The 25,346-nt window shown below is 36.2% G+C and overlaps 1 protein-coding gene across 1 annotated transcript; it reads left to right on the top strand.

Moving 5' to 3' along the window:
* The first annotated feature begins 128 nt into the window (after positions 1-128).
* Positions 129-25,346, top strand: LOC109105557 (calcium and integrin-binding family member 2-like). Its single transcript, XM_042715562.1, has 6 exons — positions 129-700; positions 4,538-4,572; positions 18,056-18,167; positions 21,625-21,772; positions 21,974-22,169; positions 24,503-25,346. The coding sequence occupies exons 1-6, from the start codon at positions 650-652 to the stop codon at positions 24,522-24,524; spliced, it is 564 nt and encodes a 187-aa protein (XP_042571496.1). The 5' UTR covers positions 129-649; the 3' UTR covers positions 24,525-25,346.

Here is a 25,346-nt window from a genome sequence, read left to right as displayed (position 1 = left end):
TAATGTGGTTACTAGGGTATTGTTATGACAACAGGGAAAAGAATGCAGAACTTAGAATTTTTGTCATGTAAAATTTGTTTTATAAATCGATTTTTTTTTTTGACTTGGTTCTTTATTGCCATCGAATCATTAATCTTAACATTTATATTTTAGAAGTTTTATTTGTTTTAAAATGTTAGTTTTTATTAGTAATTACCGCACAAATAATTTAAATAATAATGCCAGGCTATCATTATAATTTTTTGTTAAAAGTGTACTTTCATAGTATTAATGAAATGTAGATATTTGCGTATATTAATATGAGATAGTCTGTCCTGTTTTCAGTGTGTTCAGTGCTGCCCCCTGGTGGTGTGAAGTGTTAAAATCGGTTCTAGAATCGTTTTCATTGACAATTCAGTCAGAGTGAGAGCGAACAGCGACAGGACAGGAGTATATGCCGCGCGACAAACAAGTGTAACGTTTCTTGAGCTGTTAAAGTATTTATGGAGAGTGTCGCCTTTACCACCGACAGGCATAGGCTACTTCAGGAAGGACTGAAATTTCATGCTGCCTCCCAATTTTCTCGGCTGGCCAAACCGTGGACATAAATGCCTAGAACAGAGAAGACCAATGTGATGCATCTGCACGAGAGGAAAATCACTCGACTAAGATGGGTAATAAACAAACGATATTTACTGATGAACAGCTAGACGCCTATCAGGTAAGAGACTCTCTAGTCTGCAGCGTTATTGAAAATTACGCAACAACAAATTCAAGTTTTGGGTTAAAGAATGAACAAATGTGTGCTTTCTTTCTTTCTTCTTATACAACTGATTATATATTTATCAAAACAAAAATTTAAACAACCATCTATCAAAACAAAAATCATAGTCAAGGTGCATTCTTAGAAAACTGATTATATAGGCTAATGCTTTATCTATATATATATAGAGAGAGAGAGAGAGAGAGAGAGATACACACAAGCAAGAAAAAAAAAGGGTATTTTGGATCTTTAAAAAAATACAGAATCCCAAAGATTTTATATGAGGCTTCACCTTGTTCTTAGTTTATTGTCTGCGGCATACAAGCAACTTTATTGTCTTTCACAGTGCGCCGTTTGTAGGATTTTGCAAGGAAATGAGTTTAACATGGATTGATATTGATCTTAGATATTATGCTTGAGCTTTAAAGTCTAGACTATTTCAAATTCCAGTATTTAGTTATATAAAATTCATAATGTTCTTAAAACAAGTAGTAACCATAAATTCCAGCACACAGAAGTAAGGAACTTTTATTTACAATCACACTTTTTGTGTATTATCATATATTGTTTGCTCGTTGTGTGAATCCTAAGGTTTGAGCATTGAGTCATATCTGAAGACATCTGATCATATTGTTCTTTATCCTCCTCATGCATCAACATGTGAGAAGGTCTTGCTTTTGTCTTCCGTAACAGCAGTCTGTCATGCTTTGGCGAAACATCATCTGGACCCAGTGAGACTTAAATATTAATACCAGTCTAAGAAGATACTCAGAAACCGCATTCTGATTAGTCAGCTGTTGGAGTTTCTGAGAGCTTCTGCTGCTAGAAGCTTTATAGTCCTGTTTTAATATATATATATATATATATATATATATATATATAATATATATATATATATATATATATATATATATATATATGTATGTGTGTGTGTGTGTGTGTGTGTGTGTGTGTGTGTGTGTGTGTGTGTGTGTGTGTGTGTGTGTGTGTTATGTGAATGGTTTGAGTCAGATATTAATGAAATTTGAATAGTAGGCTTCTGAGTTTCCCGCTTGCCAATCAACAAAGTGCATTATGAAGATCAATGACTGTTAGCAACAATGGCTGCCGCTCCTTGTGCTCTTTAATCACTGGGTTGTACTACCTGGAACAGTGAAGCTTGGCCATTTGGCTGATAGACTCATTCCTTACAGCAGCCAAGTCTTATCAAGTCATTCATTGGTCTGTAAAACAGAATCAGGCTATTGGGGCAGTATATTGTAGAAAATGTGCATCGGTAAAGGTATTTATTAGGATTCGCCACTGTATGTCTTAATATATAGTTCATACAAAAATTTGTATTTAGTCCTAGTTTCCAGTTTTAGTTTGATTCAGTTCAGAATTATTTTTGGTATACTTCAGTTATATGTTCATTTTTCTTACATATAAAAGAAATTATCTCAACTAATTCTGTAATTCTACAGTACAGTGTTTCAAATGGATTCAAGCTCATCTTTTTTGTGAATTAATTATTAAAAGAATCAGCTCATAAGAACTGTTAATTTCAGAAACTGGTTACACTGGTCATGCTGTAGCTATTGTTTTTCATTTTACTGAAAATAAAATTAAATAAAGCTGGTTCTTTAGAGTTGTTTGTTCATGAATTGGAATACACTGGTCATGCTGGATGTTTTCAATTTACTAAAAAGAACTGGTTCATCAGAGTCGTTTGTTCAGGAATCAAAATATACTGGTTGCGCTGCATGTTTCTGATTCATTAAAAAGAACACTAAAAAAATTCTCATTTAATACATTAATCAGAATACAAATGCATAATACCGATTACTAAAAAGTTTCTTTTTTTTAAATAAAAAAAACTATTAAAATCGGAATACACTACCCGCGTTTTAATTTTTTTAATCAAAAAAAAAAAAAACATACGAGTCATTTGTTAGTGAATCAGACTACTATGGTTGCGTTGTATGTTTTTGATTCACTAAAAAAACTGGTGCATAAGAGTCATTTGTTTGTGAATCAGAACATACTGATCACGTTGTATTTTTGTTTTTGCATGCAGCCTGTCAGGACAACTCTAATACAAGGATGTTTTCTACCATTATTTCACAGTACAGTCTTTTTATTCCATTCAATACAGACTGCAAATTCGCATTCATAACTCAAGCAAAATGTGATTTATTTTCCCCTGAGGCTGAAGATTCAATCATGGCAGACTGGGTGACTTACTTTCTTTCCACCTCTACCAAAACTGAAAAGAAATCAACCATAGAAGTACCATAAAATATTGCCATACAAACATTTGTAGAGTGTAGGACTATTAATTACATTTGATTTTAACAACGCAACGCAGCAGTGAGAAGTATTTTACTAAATGCCAGCTGCTCTCGTACCTTTATATTATGTCTCTATGACATGATTATAAGAAGTTATGAAGAAGCCATTTCTTTCTCCGGGCATGTAATGTCATTATTAGATATGTGGGCTTATGTTTCTGGTAATAATTTAACACAGAGTCGCTTATCCTTTGTGCTAATAACTCACAGCTGTGGCCTTACCTCACATCTCACAGATTCAAGCCTCAATATTTCAAATTAATGAGCAATTAACAGTACTCAAAGGCTAATGCGCGTAAATTACAGAACGGTCTTAGGAGCTGCTCCTCTGATTTGGGGGATGGGCTTTTTTTAGCATATAGCTGGCAGGGTGTTTGGGTAAACATCATAAAAGAGAGCTTAATCATTAGTTAATAAATCTGTCGGCTCAGGTTGGCACCGCTACAGTGAGTGCAGAGAGGTAAGAAAGGATCTGGAAACAGTTTTATAATGGGTTTTTAGGCGATTCATGCTAAAGTGGGCTGACAGCTGTTGTTGTTTCCTTCGGTCATATTGGCAGGACTTATTTGGCATGCTGTTTTTTGTGACGGGTAACACTTATCAAACACAGTGAAACCTAAGAGGCATTGTGTGCTAATACAAAAAGGTGTTGAAAAAGCTGTCAAGGAGCTCAGGTGTTGATCCACGTGCAGTCATGCAGTGTGAATGCAAAAGTGTTGCTTAACCTATCAGAGATGTGGTCTGACAAGAGAACATGAATTGGTTCACCGACACATTATTTTCTGTGCTTTTATTATTTTTAGAATTTAAAATAGAATAACTCAAAGGTTACCTTTCATAAGTTTGGGTCAGTAAGATTATAATTTATCTCATTCTTAATTTTTTAAGAATTTAAAAGTAAGAAATTAAGACTTTAATTCTACAAGGGCACTTTAAATTAAACAAAAGTGACAGTAAAGATATTTATATAATGTTACAAAAGATCTCAGAAATTTTTTTTTTTTTCAAATAAATGCTGTTCTTTTCAATTCATCAAAGAATCCTAAAAAATGTATCACAGTTTCCACAAAAAAAAAAAAAAAAATGAAGCAGTGCAACTGTTTTCTTCATTGATAATAGTAAGAAATGCTTCTTGAGCAGCAAATCCCCATATTAGAATAATTTTTTAAGGATTACGTGACACTGAATACTGGAGTAATGACTTCTGAATACATTTAATGAAAATCTTTATTATATTAAAATAGAAAATTTTAAAATCATTTGAACTGTAATATTTCACAGTGTTACTGCTTTAACTGTATTTTTGATCAAATAAATGCAGCATTGTTGAGCATGAGGGTCTCAAAAAGCCTTAAAAAAATCTTACCTACCCTCAACTTTTGAACTCTTGAACATTGTATTATGGAATGGCACTTATGCTTTATGTGTGCTCAGAGAAGTAATTTTCTTTCTTTTTTCATCTTAGGACTGCACCTTCTTTACCCGAAAGGAAATTCTTCGGTGAGTATAGACTTCTTTTTTTTCTGAGCTTATTTTAGTAAATAATTCTGTAGAATTCAGCAGAATTAATTTAAACATGGTATAATTTGTTAATTGAAAGTCCAATATGAATATGAAAACTCATAATCAGTGTGGGCATAACTTTTTTACCAAACCATCCGTTTTGCAGCTATTGTGTTAAGGTATTGTGTGTTCTACCAGTTCATTCAACCCTGCTGCACTCCACTGGCTCTTACTAACCTAAGACATAAATCTCTCTCTCTCCCCATTCATGCAACTCATTTTCCCCTTGTCAGCGGTTCAGCTCCAGTGATATTCATCCAGGCTCATTCATACAGACCAGTCTGCTTTTAACAGTCCGCTGGCTTCATTAGTATTCCATTCACAGGCTGTGCGCCATTTGTTTGAGTGAAATTCATACGGTTGCTCAGATGAGACCTGAGATCTAATAAAGAGAACCTGACCATTATAAAGGTTCTTTTTATGGGAATTGTACTTTATGTGAGCCACCATTTATGCAAATTTAGGAGTTGTCAAGCTCTAAACTCAAATCTAAAGCTCTGTTCCAAAGCATACCTTGCTGTCTATATAGGCAGCTGCCTTCTAAGGAACCTCATAAGTGAGTGATTTGGAAGACTTCACAACAGCAGCAAGACAAATACTGGATAAAACTTGGGTAGTCGACTCTGTATTTTTGGAAAATACAGAGCCCCGCACATGACATGCAGGGAAAAAATAAAATAAATTGTGCACATGATTTACTAATTCACTCCCTCATTTTACTAAATTGTGCGCACAATTTACTATTTACTAATTATGTACTAACACGATTTACGCTCAATATAACACTTTCAGAATTTTCATTTACGCTTCAAGTTTTTGCTCGTCATTCTGGCACAATTCTAGCAACGATGTGTTCTCATTGTCTACTGAGTTTTTGATTGACAGCTTCTTGACCGGGAAGTAAAGGCATCAGTGTTGCGCCTGTGTGGATCTGAGCGTCTGTTAGCGGCTTCCTATTTCATTTTAGTAATATAACGCTAGGAGCTTTGTTTTTCAATTGTACTGTATTTATCTGCTGCTGCTATTGCTTTTATCATGCTGATAATTTTTAGTTATTTTATTTTGTTAACAATATCATCTAACATTTAAAATTGGAAATACATTTTTTAACAATCATCAACTCTTTAAATTGTGACTTTTATAAACCAGTTAAATTAATGTAATTGAAAATATGAATGAATTGTCACTACAGCATATACACAAGTATCAAAGTGCAGTTATGTTGTGACAGGAAAGATCAGAATCCACAAAACACTAATTGTATTGTATACATGTAACGCACAGTAATCTCATCGTTTACATTAACATACAAAATGCACAAGTACATAATATACAGAGTATTTTTTAAAATTCATAAATGTTTTAAAAGCTGCAATGATCCTTTGAACAGTTTATTTTACAGTATAAGTAACAAAACAGTGAATGAGTATGTTATGTAATGGAGTGCAATATCAGTTTTTACAGGGATAACGATGTAACGATGGTCATATGGAGTGCTCTGGTTTTCCACTAAAGGGCACTCCATTCTACGTCATTGTGTCATGGACTTCATTTCCCACATGCCACCTCCTGATTGAACACACCTGTTCCTAGTTATCTTGTTACTTCTGCCTATTGAAGTCTGTTTATTTCTGCTATTATATTCTGCTAGTCTTAACATAGTCACACCGCTATCTTCAGTTTTGTTTTTTAAGCATGATAGCCAAGATTGCTGTTTTCCTGAGCTCCTTACTATGCCAAAGTTTGGAATGATTTTGTTTATGACCTCATGCCTGCCTGACTGCGATTGTGGATTACTCCTTTTATACCATTAAACTTATGCATTTGGATCCTAACCTTTGCCTTACTTGCATTTTTATGACAAGACTTCACCATTTCATGGATCCAGCAGTTAAATTAATACATCTTCGCCAAAGAAACTGCTCAATTGAGAGCTACATGGAGGACTTTCTTAAACGGGCACATCTAACTTCTTATGATGAGGTGTGTCTTATGATATTTTTTGTTATGGGGGCTTTTTGAGCCTATATCCCTCATGCCAATTCCTGAGTCTGGTTGGACATTAGAGCAGTATTTAGATTTGGCTTTATTTCTGAGCGGATCTGCTTTTACTGTGGGAGTGGCAAAAGAGCAGTGTGGTGTTCCCTGAGTTGCCACCATGCCAGATCCACACCATGTTACTGCTGTCAAGTATGCCAAGTCTGTTCATGTCAAGCCAGAGCCAGTTCAAGTCATGCCTACCAAACCACAGCCTCTTCACGTCACATACCGCCACGCTGGAGTCATTAGTTATCATGGCTGCCATACCATTGGCCACCAGTCCAGAATCACTTCACAAGCTGGCTGTCAGTCCAGAGCCTCTTCACAAGATGGCCACCACGCCGGACACCTCCAGCCTTCATAGCCGCCACGCCAGAATATCCAGCCGTCATGAACATTTATGCCAGAATCTACAGTCACCATGGACGCCACACCATTGTTCCCGGTCTTCATGAACGTTGCACTTGAAGCTAGTAAGGCAGTGCCCAGGCAAACGAGACTGATGTCCAGTGTGGCGGACCCACCGCTGATGTCTGTGGAAGCAGCTAGCATCCCGGTCATCTCGGCACTCAGCCCAGCGACCTCAGAGGCCCCCAGCGACCACAGGTGGTTAACCCAAACAACCAACCCAAACCAAAGCACACCACCACACCATCCCACCAACAGCCCCATACACTCCACCAGCCCACTACAATCCACCAATCCATCAACACAGCCCCAAATCCAACTCCTGAATCTGAGGAGGCAGCTCCAGTCCATGAATCCGCTCCAGAGCACTCCAGCCCATGAAGCTGCCCCAGAGCCTGCTCCAGTCCACGAGCCCTCTCCAATCCATGAATCCTCTCCAGAGCCCACTCCAATCCATGAATCTGCTCCAGAGCCTGCTCCAATCCATGAATCTGCTCCAGAGCCCGCTCCAGTCCATGAATCCACTCCAGAGCCCGCTCCAGTCCATGAATCCGCTCCAGAGCCCACTCAAATCCATGAATCTGCTCCAGAGCCCGCTCCAAACCATGAATCTCCCCCAGAGCCCGCTCCAGTCCATGAATCCACTCCAGAGCCCGCTCCAGTCCATGAATCCACTCCAGAGCCCGCTCCAGTCCATGAATCCATTCAAGAGCCTGATCAAGTCCGTGAATCTGCACCAGTCCTGTGTTTGCGCCAGCCTGAGAGTTCCTTCCCTGTCCTGTCACGGCCAAGGAGGCCATCCCTGAACCCTTTGCCTGTCCTGGCCATAGAGGCAGTCTCTGAGATCTTAGTTTGTCCTGTCAGGGCCAAGGAGGTCATTCTGACTCCCTTGTCTGTCCTTTCATGGCCATGGAGGCCGTTTCTGAATTCTTCGCCTGTCATGTAATGACCAGTGAAGTCGTCTCTGAGCTCTCAGCCTGTCCTGTTCTGGTCAAGGAGTTCATCCCTTCCTCCCTTGCTGCCAAGGAGTCTGTCTCTGAACCCTCAGCCAGCATTGTCATGGCCGAAGATGCTGTCTCTGAACTCTCTGCCTCCCATGTATCGACCACAGAGGTTGTCTCTGAACTGTCTGCCTGTCCTGATACGGCCCTTGAGTCCAACGCTAACCTCTAAAGGACTAAAGACTGTAATTAAAATAAAAGGTGGCTCAACAAAATACTGACACAAGGGGGTGATCCTTTTTCCAACTTAGTGATTCAGTTTTTTTTTTCTTCCTGACATGTTGATGTTATATCTTACACTTGGATGTTTTAAGTTGCACTGAGTAAATACAGCTGGATAAAACAAAATGTGTCTGTCTTCATTTCGGGCTGCAACAAAATGTGATTATTTTTAATTTCTATACCCACTGTATGTGTATATGTGTATTTTTAAAGGGAATTTTACAGTACTAAATACCTCAAAATTATGCACCATTTATCTGTAATGCCATTGTCTAACATTAGATGACTGAATAGCCCTGAATGTATATCAATGGCTGTGTACTCCCTGTGTACTCCCTAGTTGCTGGAAACCCTTTCAGTCATAATTATTTGCATGTATTAGGTTTTGCACTTGGATATATATTTAGCCATTAGTAATGACTACTTTTTATTAAATGTTTTTCCTAAGAAATCATCTCAACAATATAGTGTAGCAGCAGATAAATACTGATAAAATAATAAAAATAATCTTTAAAGGGGTCATATGATGCAATTTCAAATTTTCCTTTCTCTTATCTCAAAGAGATATTCTTTATAAAAGTTAAAACTCGTTCATGCCGTTCTAAAATGCCTCGTTTAAACACACCCCCACATGTCTATGTCACGATGTGGGAAGATTTGCATAACACCGCCCAGATGTTCACGCAAAGAAAGATAACGTAACTCTGATTCTCTCTGTAGTATTGTTGCCGCTGCTGCCATGTTGTGGAGATGCTGTGTGTTTCGTTGTGAAAGCAAAAATACTTTGTTTGGCCTTCCAAAAGAGGACATGACTAGAAATCAGTTGTTAAGTTTTATTTACAACACTGTTCCAGAACAGTCCAACCCAAATATTCAGATGTGTGCTGTGCATTTTATGGAGGACTGTTTCCTGATCCTGGGAGAGTAGACTACAATGTCGGCTGTTCTGACTCACAGTCTGTAAGTTTACATATTTAAAAGATTTGCCACTGATGATTCAAACGCGAGTTTTGAGCAGTGTAGAGTAGCGCTTGTTGTTTGTCGTTTCTCTGATCACAAATGCAGCAATGGGTTTATGTTTACTCAGCGTGATGCAACGCAATGCGTAATAAGACAGTATAAATCATTATAATCCGTAATTATGTCCCCACTGGATGCAACAAATGGCTCGTTTGTAATGGGTTTTATTGTTTTTGTCTTGTTGCGCCGGTGTTCTGACCAGGACACGGCATCACAGTATGGTAAAGGGCGTGACATTTCCGTCACATACTTGAGGTATTCAGCCAATCACAACGCACTGGATAGCTGGCCAATCAGAGCATACCTTCCTTTTCAGAACTATGAGCTTTGTAAAAATCGACGCATTTCAGAAAGGCGAGGCATAGAGGAGAAACTATAGTGTACAGTATGTGGAAAATAATCTGTTTTTTGAACCTTAAACCGCATAAACACATTTCATTACACCAAATAATAAAACAAATGTTCTTTTTAGCAACATCATATGACCCCTTTAACTATCATTTTATATCACTAAAATGAAACAAGAAGCCATGCTTACAGACGTCTTCACTGTCAAGAAGATACTGTCAACCATATACTCAGTAGCCAATGAGAACACACCGCTGCTAGCTCCACCCCCATGAGAGAATTGTGCCAGAATGACAAATAAAAATTCAGGGAGTGCAAGCGAAAACTTCAGAAGCATAAATGAAAACTCTGGAAGCGCATTTGTAAGCATAGATCAGTGAAAGAAACATGCAGTGTAAAACTAAGTCAAAGATTTTGCCTGCAATTTATTATTATTATTTATTTATTTTCAGTTTCAAAGTCATTTTATTCAGTTTCAGTTTTCTTGAAAAGTTACATTCATTTTTATTTTCACAAAAGTAATTCCATATAAAACGTATTATTATTCACGTGCACGATTCACTTCAAATGAGGGAACAAATTATTATATCAAATGCACAATTGCTCAACATGCTCAAAAGTCTTCTACCAACAACCCAACCCACAGGAAGCATTTTGAATCAGAAGCCAGTATTCTTTGGTGAGAATAATTTGTCCTGCTAAACAAGGGAGAGAGAGATTACATCCCATCCAGCTGAGATTTACAGCCTCGCTCTGTCTGCAAGAATGTGATTTCTTTCTTGCTTTTTTGTGGCTCTATCAGAATCTCTCCCTGACAGGCCATGCAGCAAGCAACAAAGCGTGTAATTGTCTTTAGCCACCAACACAACATTGCCTCGGTTGTAAGTCGTTGGTATATACATAGCGCTTTTCTATTGGCCTAATGCAGCAGCGATCAGTGTAGCTGTACTAATCGGCTTTCAATCAGAAAGGTTTGTTCATACAATTAATCAGCATGAGCTTCAGGCGAAAACTAGAGTCCATCACTCAGTTTCTCTGCCAGCCTCAATTAGACAACATGGCTGCCCTCCAAAACCAGAATTTTCTGTACATATCTTGTAGTATATATAGCATATATAAATCTTTGTTTATATTGTTAAATAATATGTAATTATAATTATTTTGCATATAAACAAAGAAAACAACGGCAACAGGATAGTTAAACAGTAGATTAGAATGCTTCATTGCACAGTGACTGCAGTGAGCACACACTTCATAGTTACAATGTGGATCAAATTAAATATGATATATTTCTTTTACTATTAAATAGTATAATCATGTTGTTTATGAGGCAGGTTTTATGTCACCATGGCCGCTGAAGTTGTAGCGAATGGAATTATTGGTCACAAGTTGGCAAAACTATATCTATATCAAAAACACATATAGACACTTCACACACAAAAAAATTTTACACATATACACATATAGACTTACAGTGCATTCAGGCTAAACAACATTTCATTCAGGCTACACATTTTTTTATACCAGTATGTGTATTTCCTGGGAATTGAACCCATGACCTTTTGCACTGCTAACGAAATGCTCTACCACTGAGCCACAGGAACAGTTTTTTTTTCCATTGCTCTTCTTTTCCAATGCTTTAAAACAGTAAACATATGCTAGATGGATGTATTTGTCCATTGTGTCTCACATCTTTTGCAGCATCTGCATTATTTGTTTGACACTAATATGTACAATATTAACATAATCCACAATGTAAATATATACTTTTGAGATGTAAAAATCTTTTTGAATCCTCTGATGACTGTTTGGAACTGGAATTGAAGAAATTTTCTAGAAACCTTCCAGATTTAATACTTATAATGTCAAATTAGTTAAGTGCATAAACTGTGTTGAATAGAGTGTGATGGTATTAAACATCTAATCTTATTTATCATAAATACAGTAAAATCTATATATGTGAATTTTTATATATTTGTAAAAGATTTCAAAGTCATATGATAATGTAGAACTTCGATCATACAGAAACATCCAAATTATATTGATTATTTTTTCCTCCTCCCCCGTTTCAGTCGTGGTTAAGTTTGGGTCATACATTTTTCTACAATTTCATCATCTCATAAAAATGTATTTACTACTCAAAGAAGCTACTTATAAAGCCATGTTGAAAGTCTGTATATGAAAGGGTTTGGATTGAGATGCTCATGTACTATAACACATAAGAAAATCCAAACCTGAACTGATTGTTCGAAAATGTATACATAAGATTTCAATTTGAGTTCAATTTGCCAAAAGTAAAATAATTCTGAATCGTCACGAGAGTGTGTTGAAATACCTACACATACTAACAAGATCTGAATTGCATTGCTAGAACTGGTTCTTACAGTTTTGAGAACGATAAATCCTTTAAAATGAGCTTTGTGTTCATAAAATGCTTCTAGTATGTTCTTTGATTGGTTGAAACTGAGACTTTCTGTGTAAACACTGTTACCTGCGTTTCTCTCTTGGCGTAGGATCGCTTTTCAAACCTTACGAAAGTCCTGGAACCCAATCTCTTGATTAGGCGCAGACTTGTAAAGTGTCACATCAGTTCTGGTTCATTCCTGGCCACGATAACATAAAGAAATAAAGCCTTGTGTTTGTTATTCGACCTGGCTGTTGTCCATTCCCTATGTGCATTAGGTATAAATAAAACAAATTGCCTGCTTTCTGTTCTAATAGGATTGACATATTGCTCTCGGGTTTCAGGATATGCTGTTAATCGCTGTCGTTTGAAGATCAAGTGTCTACTTTAAGAAATGAACAGCAGATACAGGAGAAAGGGGTACAGTGTCAGCTTACAGGCAAACGACCAAATTACAGTAATACAGAAGCCTAACAACAGGCTCTGATTGGCTGAGCTACAGCTAGTGTACTTCCCCCAGTCTGACTCACGACCAGGACATTTCCAATGCTGTATACAGTATACGACTTACATTTTCTGTATGTCATAATACTGTGTAGGAAATTCAGTAGGTATCTTCCTACTTTGCTTTGTTTTTCTCTCAGTGACTCAGCTTTTAGATTTTATGGAGTAGGTATGAAAGTATTAGTGTTTTGATGTTTAAATTACTGGCTATGACATATTGATTATGAGAAATAAGGGGTATCTTTAATCGTCAGCAACTCTATGCCACTTGTCCCAACTACAGAGTTTCTCTTGATGTTCCTTACATGTTGAAAGCTTTCATTACCCAAAGCAATCGACCTTCTATTCCAGTATCATCACCATCTTTCACCAAACTATCAGGCTACGCCAATTACATCACTCTCACTTCAACTTAGAGTGTATTATGTTCAATCCAGTGGCCTTTATAGGGCATTTTGTGTGATGTGTGATGTGAGATTGATAGACTGGCCAGTGACCCCTCATGATGTTTGCTCTGGTGTATAAAGCTTGAAAGGATAATAAGATATGATTCAGGATGCAGCGCTGCATCATGTACGAATGATTTACTGCTGTTTTCTTGGCCATGTCTGTCTAAGTCCCTGGTTGTGGATGTAGTGACAGTTAAATGAGATTTTATTATCATCCAGGGGATGCTTTTCAAATAATGCAGTCTTTAAAAACATGCATGGCAGCCTTTAAAAAAACTATAAAATAAGATGAATAATAATCAGAAGTACAAGGTGGATTCTCACAGATAGAATACATTTGGTGACTTGTTGCTTTTTTAAGGTGCATATCTCATTTTTATATATATACATATATATAAACTATTAACAAGATATCTCAATCTTCTGAACTGTACCCAACATTTAAAATGATACAGCATTTACTAATATTTCTAGTTACTAATTCTGTTTACCATAAATTTAAAGGAATAGTTCATCCAGAAATATCTCCAGGGAAAAATCTGTCTCTTCTGAATCAGGAGAAAATATATGTACAGATCAAGCACTGTTTACAAGTAAAAGCAGTCCAAAACAGTTCTAAACAAATATGTCAGTGGATATTGATGTGAAAGAACAACAGCGGATGGACTTTTTCACTCTATGAAGCATTATTATGGATTATGGACTTGAATGTCTTAATAATGGATTTCTTTCTTACAAACACTTTTTCAGAGTTTCAGAACCTACTTACTTTCCTATTAGCGGATAATACCTTATGATATTACCCAGTACCCAGAATTGCTTCTCTAAAGGTATTTTGCTAAGATCACATGAGCAGCTGGTGAAGGTCTTCCTGTTGGTCTTCCTGTTGTTGTTTTTTTTTTTCTTTGTGGCTATACCCATCTAATGAAGAAAAGCCTCAGTTATCGTAATGAAACCCATCCTACGGTCCCCTGGTGACTCATGATGGGTCATGGACTTTCCTGTGACAGTGAATAAGCCTCACCGTGATGTGTAGGTGCCCTTAGGTGAAGAAACATCCTCCTGTCATATCAACATATCAAGTTACCTGCTCATTATCACACAGAGCCATGGTGTTAACAAGTTGTGGCCCATCTAAACTGCAATCAGAGAAACTACAATGAATTCTCATGAAGCTCCATATCTGTGGAGACTTCTCATGTATGTGTTGCATGTGGAGGGTTGAAAAAATCTATGCATTTATTAACTGGGCTGAAGGATAAGAGAGAGGCTGCATCCATGAAAGGGGTTAATGAGATGTTTAATGCAATACTTTCTAATGGCCATTATAGGCTCTGCTTATTCTTCAGCAATGAACCATTACTGGCTTTTATCTCATGTGCCCAGAGAGCTTTGTAACCCTCTGCTTCCATTACCAATGCACCAGGATGCTTTGAATAAACTGCAACATATTCCACATAAAAATTTGCTTGTTGGTGTTAAACATGTGGGTCTCTGGATACCACACAGCTACTGCTGGTCAAGTGAAATAAAATTAAATACCTATCTCTCTCTGACTATGCATCATTTCTCTGAACGAAATTGTTGGTGATTATTTGACTAGCCCTTACTTGTGCAACAGTTAGGGTGCTGTAAGTGGTTGCTAGGACATTGCCATGTGGTCACAAAGGTGTTTTGAGAGTTTTTGCATGTGTGGTTGCTAAGATGATTTGAATGGTTTGAGTATTGCTCTGTGGTTACTAAGGTGTTCTGATTGGTTTAGACTAGAGCCGTATTTAATGTGTTCCGAATGGTTTAGAGTGTTTCTGTGTGGTTGCTAATATGTTCTGAGTGTTTTAGTGTGCTACCATGTGGTTGCTGATGTATTCTGAGTTGCTATGCTGTTAATGTGTTTTGAATTGTTAAGCATGTTGCTGTGTGGTTGTCAAGGTGTTTTGAATGGTTTGAGTGTTGCTGTGTGTTTACTAAGGTGTTCTGGGTGTTTTAGTGTGTTCATATGTGGCATCGAAGGTGTTCTAAAGGGTTTAGAGTGTTGCTGTGTGGTTGCTAAGGAGTCTTGAGTGGTTTAGAGTGTTGTTATAAGTTATTCTGAATGGTTTAGGGTGTTTTTGTGTTGTTGCTAAGGTGTCGTAAGTGTTTTAGTGCAAAGCCATGTGGTTGCTGAGGTGTTTTGAGTGGTTAGGCGTGTTGCTATGTGGTTGTAATAGCATGAATCTCTCCTCAACAAGCCGCATTATTTGAGGTATTAGTTATGTACTACTTTCTTTATGGTGCACTCACGTATATAATGCACAACTTATCTGAATTATGTCTACTACTTTAATTTTGTTTTTTTCAAACAGCTTGCAAACCTTATTTGCATAAGAACTCCAACTTCTGACAGCTTTATCAGTGATGTTGTTTGGTAAGTACTTCCAGCTCTTACATAAGATGTGTCAGCCCGGTTTGATTCATGTGGATGGATTGTCCCCCTGCAATGACACTGAGATTGGTTTTGATAACAGGGCCAGTGGAGCACGAGAAACAAAATGGACAATCACTGGCAAACCTAATGGAGTCTTGTACTTTATCACCTTCATAAAACACTCCGTTTCTCCTGTTCCCCACACGTACCCACACAATCCGCCAGGCTGTCATGCAAGGTTAGCGTAGGGTTATCGGCAATCATTATGGATTGGTTTGTAGTTCCTTGCATCCTGATTGGATGCCTGTGGTGCAACATGAGATTTTTCTCTTTTCTTGTGACTACGGCTGGTACAAGATACAGTATGTACTGTACAATCATCAATACTAGAAATTTTTACAGCCTCTGCTAATAACATGTCTAGCAAAGCCTTTTGTCTGAAAACATATTATAACGTATCCTAATATAAATATAATGAGCTGCAGTTGTATGGGTTTTTATTGACTTCCTCAAGCTTAAGCAAACACTGATCACACTGAATAATCACCTCAGTGTAGTGCAAAGTAGTGTTTCATATTAAGTATAATAATGGTTTAACATTTCATATTTACTGGTGTTGGAAAACAATCAGAAGTGTCATATTGGCGAGTTACAGGTGCCTTTTTTATAGTCATGAATGAAGACGCACTTCTTTCTTTCTTGCAGTCGGTTGCTTTAGCAGTCTGTTAACGTAATCAAACATTACAGAGCAGAGCTTTTATCTTTTTGGAGATTTTGTTTCTTGTAGCAGTATACTGTGATATTAGCTTTCTTTTATCCTGTTTTGTTTCCTGGTTTGTTTGTTTCTTATTCACTATTTAGATTTTGTGTTATATTTATGTTTGCTTCATATTTTCTGTTTGTTTTTTATTGATCTTGTCTTTTGTTTAATTTTGTTTCTACTCTGTTTTTGTTTCGCTTTGTCTTAAGCCAACAAAACAATTTTTTTTTATTTTTTATTTTTTTTATAAATCAATCATTGTTTTCTTTTCTCCACAAAGCTTCATCAGATTTCTATATCGTTGTGTGTCCCTAGGTCCTGATTTTTACTGAATATCTGATATCATCTCTGTGCAAGTTATTTATTTATTTATTTATTACTGCTGCAAAGGCCTATTACAGTGTCCACGTCCCTGTCTTGTTGCCATGCTCAGAATGAGTCATCAGTTTACCGCTGGCTGGCAAGCCTCCAGAATGTGCAAAACAAATAGACAAACCGGCCTTGTGAAATCTGCATTACTAATTCCTCTTATGCTGGTTTCTTAATTATGATGGGTTAGTGGGTGTGGTTAACAAGTGAATCTTTACAGCATTTATTACATGCATTTATTTGTGAAATGCATTTAGTTTCATCCATTGAGATTATTTAGGGATTAAATATAAACCAGTGCTGATAAAACCTAAATTTTGTTTCTAGCAACTTTTTTTTTTTTACACACACATGCACACATACACACACACACACACACACATATATATGTTTTGCTGTCAACGAGGAAACAAAACAATAAATGGGTTTAATAAATTGGCTTTTGTTTTGTTTTGTCATTGCATTACCAAACAACATTTTCTGTTGTTGTTTAGTTGTTTTTTACTTTTCTTTTCATGTTGGTTTTGTTTTGATTTTTGTTTTGTTTCATTTCATTTTGTTTTGCTTTTTGTTTTTCTTTTGTGTTAATAGACTATAATTCCCCCTCAAATATTTCATCTTAACTTGATATTTATCCAGGGTTATAATAGTTAACTAAAATTAAAACAAACATAAAAAAATGAAGTACTAAAATAACTAAAACTACATAAATTAAAACTAATAAATAAAATGTATAAAAACTACAACATATTTAAAAAGCAAAACTAATAAAATGACAAAAACACAAAATTAATAAAAACAGTGAAAGCAGAAAATATAAAAATAAAATCTAACTCAAAATATTGCTAAAAACTATAAAATTATACTAAAATGATACTAATACTACTACGAATACTAAAATATTTGACTCATGCTGTGTTGTATCTTCTCTCTCAGTAAATCAGTAGATTTAGAATACCATCACAGTACTGTGGTCTTCTCTGCTACGTTTCAAATGAACCATATTGTTTTATTCTCGTTTTATGAATAAAACAAATGAGCTCTGATTCAAAAGATGATCTAAGAAGATGTCAAGTCAAGTCACCTTTATATATATTACGCTTTTAACAATACAGATTGTGTCAAAGCAGCTTTACGGTATAAAAATAGGAAAATAGTGTGTCAATGCAAAAGGACAATAGTAAACACTCAATTTTTCAGTTAAAGCATCGTTGAATTCAGTGATGTCATCGCCCAGCTCAGTTCAGTTTAAATTGTATCTGCGCAATCAAGTCAATGATATCACTGTAAATGAAGTGTCCCCAACTAAGCAAACCAGAGGCAACAGCGGCAAGGAACTAAAACTACATCAGTGACTGAATGGAGAAAAAAAACTTTGGGAGAAAGCAGGCTCAGTCGGGGGGCCAGTTCTCCTCCAACCAGATGTCCATGAAGTCCAAAGAACAACGATGAACTGGAGTAACCAGTTTTCACTTTTTTTCTGCATTGCAGCTTGCATGGAAGATACCACGAGCTGGCTCCACATTTGGTTCCTATGGACTACACCAACGACCCTGATGTTAAAGTCCCTTTAGCTCTCATAGTCAACATGCCGGAACTGAAGGTAATGTTAACTATTCACTATAGAATTCCTCTTCCAGTTCACATACAACAGCATAAGGGGTGCAGAAATATGCTGGTGCTTTGTTTAAGCAACATGATGCTTGTGCAATGACCCTCTCTGCACTTTTAGTTTATATCAGATATAATAGACACTTGTTTTTATAGAACGAAATTGGTTTTTAATGGCCACATTGGCTGGGCTGTTTATATGACAAAGCACAAGCGGTGGGAGCGAGGGATATTACACCACTATGCTTTTGAAAGTTAACGCTCCATGAGATGGTGCCATTTCAGCAAATTATGTTAGCGCTTTAGATTTTTCATGGTTGTAAAGACTCATACACGTTTAATCGGACTAGAGTCTCTAGAGATCATTTATAGGATTAACCAATAGGAGCATTAGCATTATGTAATAATTATGTTATTTTATAGATGTAACACTTTATTAGCACCATTCCTGAGCTGGTTATAGTAAAACTATTTCATATTATCTCCTTTCAAAGATGATATTGACATTTTTTAACTCTTTAAATCTGTATCATATTTAATATGTAAATTTCAGAGGCCTCTAAATTATCAGTATGATCAAAACTTTGCTGAAAAACCTGTTTTTCAATATACTACATGCCCTCTTTCATCTGCTTTATAGTTTATGGGGTTTTTGTTTGTTTGTTTGTTTTTGCAATTAAAGGGACTTTTAGTATAATTGTAAACATCCCACTTCAGGTTGTGGCTCATATGTCTTTTTTCTGTGAAATCTTTACTGATTTTTGTGAAGTAAACATAAGAAAAACTTTTATATTCTTAGTAATTCAAGATGAACTCTTACTGGACTGAATCACCTTCCGTTTACTTGATTTTCCATACATCATTTTTAGAAAATCATGTTACGAAGTATCAAATATGATACAGTCATACTTTTCAGGAACATTTATTTGTTCATCTTTCAGTCATTATTGTATTGCACTGCATTATATGATTTCCCCCCCACAATAAAAATACAGAACTTTTATCATAAATCTATTCTTTTTTAATATCATCTTACTAAGACATATTATTGGGAGATAAAGAGTGACAACTAATATTTATATGTATTTTATGTAAGTAGTCTATTATACTGTTATAAAGATCTTATTGATTTACATTACAAGCTGTTCGATTTTCATCTTTCTTTTGGCCATATAAACATCAGCATCAGCACCAAATTGGATATTTTTGCTTAGTTTGAGCCTCTGAATAAAACTGACATGTTTTTTCCCCTCAGTGTATGAGCTCTATATTCTCACTATATCATACTTAATAGTCCACAAAAGCCTGATGTATCAAATATGATACTCAAAAAAGCACAATTTTAAATTTCTTTTTTATATTTGTTCTAAAGGTTCAATAAACTGTTCAATAAAAAAAAATATGTTTCTGACTGCAATTTTATATGACAAGCTTTACAGGGTTAAAGAAAAAGTTCAGTCAAGCCGAGGATTTATTATTACAGTCATATCGCTGATCCAATCTCACCTTTCCTTATTAATTCCGACCCAACCCTCAGTCAGTCAAAATTTGTCGGATGTTACAGTTCCAGATTCAGAATGAGCCCCATTATGTCCCTCTTGCTGGAGACATATTTTTACCACCCTTTAAAGCCGTCAGATGGATGAAGGAGCTATAAACCCAACCCTAGGAGGTGGATGATACTGATGGAGAGCACTCAAGCTGGGATTGATGAGGCTACGACAGCTTCCAGTTTGCAAAGATCCTCTCAGCCTTCATAAACATAAATCTCTGCCCCCTTCAGTCTGGTAATTAGCCTTTTTGTGCAAAAGTGGAGTGATTTAACACATCAGAGCATTAGAGGGCTGTTTACGTGACATCTGCCAGTACAAACGCCGTAAGTTTTTTTTTTTTTTTTTTTTTTTTTTTAATTACTCATGGATGGATGTTTTCTATGACGTTACCCATAAGGCAATCTAATCAAATTTTCCTCAATTTGAATGAATTCAATTAATGAAATCATTAATCCAATTACTAACTTGTTTGGTTGCATGTAAATTGGCTCATGCTTAGGACTTGAACGAACCCCTAACCTGCAGTAACATATTTAGAACTGTTTGTGCTACTAACATAACTTAAACCTCAAATCCTATGTGTAATATTTGCTATTTTGACCTTGCGGATAGTAAAACGGGCACAAAAATATCACTTGGGATGGTTGTATTTATAATTATGCACAGGATGGTAAGTGTTTAAAGCAGAACTGAGACATCAGGGTTGATCCTGATCTGCTGTATTCATGTTACTGTTCCCAGAGCTGTTGAGTCAGCTAGTAGCACGGGGCATAAAAATTCCTTTAGGCCAATAGCCAGTAAGAACTATATGGGCGCCAGTTTGAGGAGTCAGCCTTTCTACATTTTATACATGACTCACTCAGCAAAACTCCCTCTGCTGCACACGTGCTTATGTCCAGCCACACATTTGTACTCAATGTCCCGGCCTAGACACAATCTGCAAATGTTTTCTGCATCTACTTTGATTTTTAAGGGAAAATATATTAATTAATTAATAGTTTGTAAAATATTTCAAATAATAGCATGGTATTACATGGTTTCCATGGTATTTTTACGGTGACACCATTTGACCTTTTTTCTTGTTCTGTAAAATTAAAAAACACAGATTTCCATGCAAATATCCAGATAAATTTTGCGCAGTGTTGTTACTGTTAACTAAAACTATTGCAGTCATTGAAATTAAGCTGAAATAAAATAGATGAAAAAGTTAAGTTGAAGTACTGAATATATTAAAACTAAAATCAAAATTTGAATTGATTTTTTTTCAAAAAGAAAAACTAATAAAAATGACAAAAGCACATAACAAATTTGCTAAAACTTAATTATTAAAATATATCAAAATATTACTAAATACAAAATTCTGTCGTGAAACTAGATGGTGCAGGCCGATAAGTTCTCAATCTGACATAATGACATCATTGTTGACATGGCGCAGCTGATTGATTCTTTTCGTATCAGCAGCCAATGAGCTTGCTGCTCAACTTTTAAATACTCAGATAGTGCTTACTGTAGCCATTGCAGCACGCTTCAGAAACCCTCCACCTTCCCCAGCTCCACCTGTATAGATCTGCGACAGGGTGATTTCATGTATGTTGTACAGTATATGGGGGTTATTTCATATATGTTATATGTGCAGCAGTATGTCTGTAGATGTATTGGCAGTAGAATGTCTCAGTACTTGCTCTGCCACAGGAGAAGCAGCATAGCAGATCTATTCCACCAAGACCAAAGACATTAACACTGCCATGTATATGACCATGCTAAACTCCCCAAGAGATGTCATGACAGAAATACTATAATAGTAAATAGATCATACTAAAATTACACTGATGTTGCAGCCTATCTAGTTCTTTTTATAGTATAAACCTAATAAAACATTCAATTTCTGTTTTCTAGGAGAATCCATTCAGGAATCGTATTGTGGAATCGTTTTCTGAAGACGGCCAGGGAAACCTCAGCTTCAACGACTTTGTAGACATGTTTTCGGTTCTCAGCGAAATGGCTCCCAGAGAACTGAAAGCCATTTATGCTTTTAAAATATATGGTAAAAGTTTTTTTTTTTATTGATTCATGTACAGTCCACAATAACAAATTTTTTTTTTTTTTTTTTACAATGTGATTGTCACAATGCACAGTTTTAGGGGATGTAATAAATATTTATATTGCAACTTTAATAAATGATGCAGCAACTTTAAACCATGAACGCCTTTTGTGGTTAATTCTTATCCTCTTGTTTTGTTCTTAGACTTTAATGTGGATAATTACATCTGCAAGGAGGACTTAGAAAAGACTCTAAACAGGTTAACGAAGGAGGAGCTAACACCAGAGGAGGTTAATCTGGTGTGTGAGAAGGCCATTGAGGAGGCCGACCTAGATGGAGACAACAAGCTCTCCTTTGCCGACTTTGAGAACATGATCTCCAGGGCTCCTGACTTTTTAAGGTAAGAGCAATGGATATGGTAAAGTGACTTATTTCCTCATATGTATTCTAATCAGAGTTCAGTTTTGCTGTTATTACTATAAATTATACTAACCAAGATGGTGGAGAATGCGGGCAAAATTCTCATTATAAATATTAAATTCATCACTGACATATACTGAATAAAACAGTCAAATCTAATTCAAAAATGACAATTTAATGTTTGTTAGAGTACTGTGGTGTTAGCTTAGCAACATGGTAACATCAAACTCACTGACTATTGTAGAATCTATTGAATCTATTAAAGTGAATTGCGTGTTGAGTCTACACTATTTGTATAATGTATAGATTTGCTGCTTATGTAGATTTTTCCAAATCTTGTTGTTTATGATCTTTTTTTTTTGATTTAGAACAGTGCCTTAGCATAATGCCTGTTGCTTATGTACTTACTAGATTGTACTCACTAGATGTGCACACTAATGATGCTCATCATCTTAGTTGGAGTTAATGTGTTCATATCAGACATATTCTGAGTCCTTATCAGTGTAAAGCCAGGTATGCTAGTTGCTAAGATTCTGGTTAGGTCTTTACTCTGGAGGCACACCAATTTGGCTGCAGTGCGCTTAAATATGCTTTATGGGGCAAGAGTTCTTCTGCTTGGCTTTTACAGGCCTTTCTGGACTGCACAGCTGTGCCTCACTGACCACATGATTGAGAGGGTCAGGAACGTTTTGTACCATCATTTGGAGACCTAGATGCCAAACAAATCTATGATTGCTTTCATCAGCTTTCAGTCAAATAGAGAATTACTTTCTTGAACACTCATAGAAAGATATCGTGGAAGGGATTTATGCCCTTATCATTCTGCTGACTGTACTGTACTTTTGTGTTACTTAAAGGTGAAGTGTGTCATTTCTGCACTAATGAATTACAAAAAACAACAGTGCTTGTATGACTCAGCAATTTACCACTTTAACGGGACCTTGTACCCCTAAATCAGATCTCATAGACTCATTCATTATATATATATATATATATATATATATATATATATTGTTATATTTATTACAGGGTTTGTGAATACACGGTGCTACAAGAGACACATTTAATTGCGTTTCAGTTTGTTTTAATGTGTTATGCTTCTTACCTCAAATAATTAATTAAAGTGCTGTTGCATAATCACTGAGTGGCCAATTCACTAAAGACTTAAGCCACTTTTGCACATGGTATTTCAACACAAAAACCTGTGTCTTATTTACTATCCACTCACAGTCCAGCTTAGCCAGGTGCTAAATGCTGTAAAATCTGTATGCCACCCAGAAGTTTGGGAGCAATGGCTGTTGAAAATGGCTGTTTTGCATCACATGAATAAATTACATTCTAAAATATATTACAATAGAAAACTGTTGCTTTAAATTGTATTAAAATTTTACGATATTACATACATATTTTACTATACTTTTGATCAAATAAATGCAGCCTTGGTGAACAAAAGAGACTTAATACAAAAATATTTTTAAAAACCTTAAAACGACCTTAAAACTTTGAATGGTAGTAAACAAGCTATATATACACAATATTTGGCCATTTTTGTGCCAGTACCTGATGATGCAAGTTTCTTTATTGAATGAGGTGTGATTGAAAAAAACCTAGAAAACATAGAGAAACCAATAGGCACAAATCTAAATGTAAATTCCTCCCTCACTGGCTATGTCTACATAGACACTTTTTATTTCAGTCGTAATGAAATCATTCTGATTAATGAATCCTGTTTTAAACGGTCAATTTAAATAAGTTATACTTTATTGTCCTTCACAGGAAATTCTCTTGGACTCAAAAGCTGCATTAGTACACAACAGCTACACAATAGCAACAACAACATTATTAAGTAAAAAAAATAAAATAAATGACAGTAAAGGGTGACATGCTGTAAAAACGGTCCTTTTAAGAGAATGACACAGCACTTCCCCCGAATGGCACATGCACAGCTGCTTAATGTCTGTTGTTGAAAATGTATGACAAAGGTTTGGAACTCTTTCTGCTATCTGGTGGAATTCCAAATTCATTTTAGAATCAATTTTATTATCAAAATGCCATCTGCTCCTCATTCTGGTTCTTCATACTTTTTAATATCACTTTGCTCAATTTTTATCGGTTACCGGTGAGACAGCAAGAATCGACTTGCATGCTGAAGACTATAAGACGCAAATCCTAAAAAATATATCTTGGGCTTGTCACTTTTTTGGACTAAGAAATGATGCGGTCACTTTAGGGACATGAAAGGGCGTAATTTGATTTTGACTGCTCCTTAGTCTAATATGCTGTTTCTCTCTTTGTTGTCTTTCTGTACTGCAGCACCTTCCATATACGAATCTAAAATGGATTCAGTGGAGGACACCAATGCTGATGTTCCTTGATCAGACAAGTCCACATCGGAGGATAAATGTCTACTGTTGTTTTCCTTTCATTTTTGGAAGCACACTTGACAGGATTACAGACGAATGCATGGCTGTTTCTTCACCAATGAAAAGTTTGGATCAGAAATACCTTTTGTTTTCAGAGAGAGGAAATGGAAGATTAAGGCCTTTTGTGGGTTTGACCCACACACCTCGTCCTGGAGTAAAACTAATGCGGATGTAAACCACTTTTATGGGCTTCTACCAATGTCTGTGGCACATTGGACACAAATTTAACTCACTCTCACACTTTTAAAACTCTAATTTGGGATCAAATAAATCATGGGACGATTTTCATTCAGGAAGGGACAAACAAACTGGACAAGAGAGTGAGAGAGAGGGCCACAAGCACATTATTGGTATCAGCACCACTGAAACAGTTTTTTTTTTCTACAGCTATGCAATCTTTCTCTATAAAATGCATGAATTAGATTACATTCCCCACCTTTTCCTGTTTCCTAATGTCCCTACAGCTTCACCATTTCACAAACTAAATGCTTATAGAACTGGAGCATGACGACAATCATATCTAAATGTTCTCCAGTTGAATGAAGGGCTCTGTCATCATATGTTCTCTAATTGTCTTTGTCATTTACTCTCCATGTATTCGTCCCGCCCGCTGATCCCTCTATCCCTTCTGTCCTAACTTGAGGTGTTAGCGTCAAAATGTCTCTTACCTTTTTTTCAGTATTTGATGTAATAGAGGGCATTTGACTTTTAATAAAGATTTTCTGTCAATTGTT

This window comes from Cyprinus carpio, chromosome A25 (assembly GCF_018340385.1).
Source record: "Cyprinus carpio isolate SPL01 chromosome A25, ASM1834038v1, whole genome shotgun sequence".
NCBI lineage: Eukaryota > Metazoa > Chordata > Actinopteri > Cypriniformes > Cyprinidae > Cyprinus > Cyprinus carpio.
The sequence above is the reverse complement of the archived record's forward strand: the minus strand, read 5'-3'. Positions and strand labels throughout refer to the sequence as shown.

Excerpts from the sequence above, each read along its gene's own strand:
- LOC109105557 (XM_042715562.1), top strand. The coding sequence starts at position 650 with ATGGGTAATAAACAAACGATATTTACTGATGAACAGCTAGACGCCTAT. Across the intron at positions 18,168-21,624 it reads TCAACATGCCGGAACTGAAG|GAGAATCCATTCAGGAATCG; the intron begins GTAATGTTAACT and ends TCTGTTTTCTAG. Across the intron at positions 22,170-24,502 it reads AGGGCTCCTGACTTTTTAAG|CACCTTCCATATACGAATCT; the intron begins GTAAGAGCAATG and ends TCTGTACTGCAG.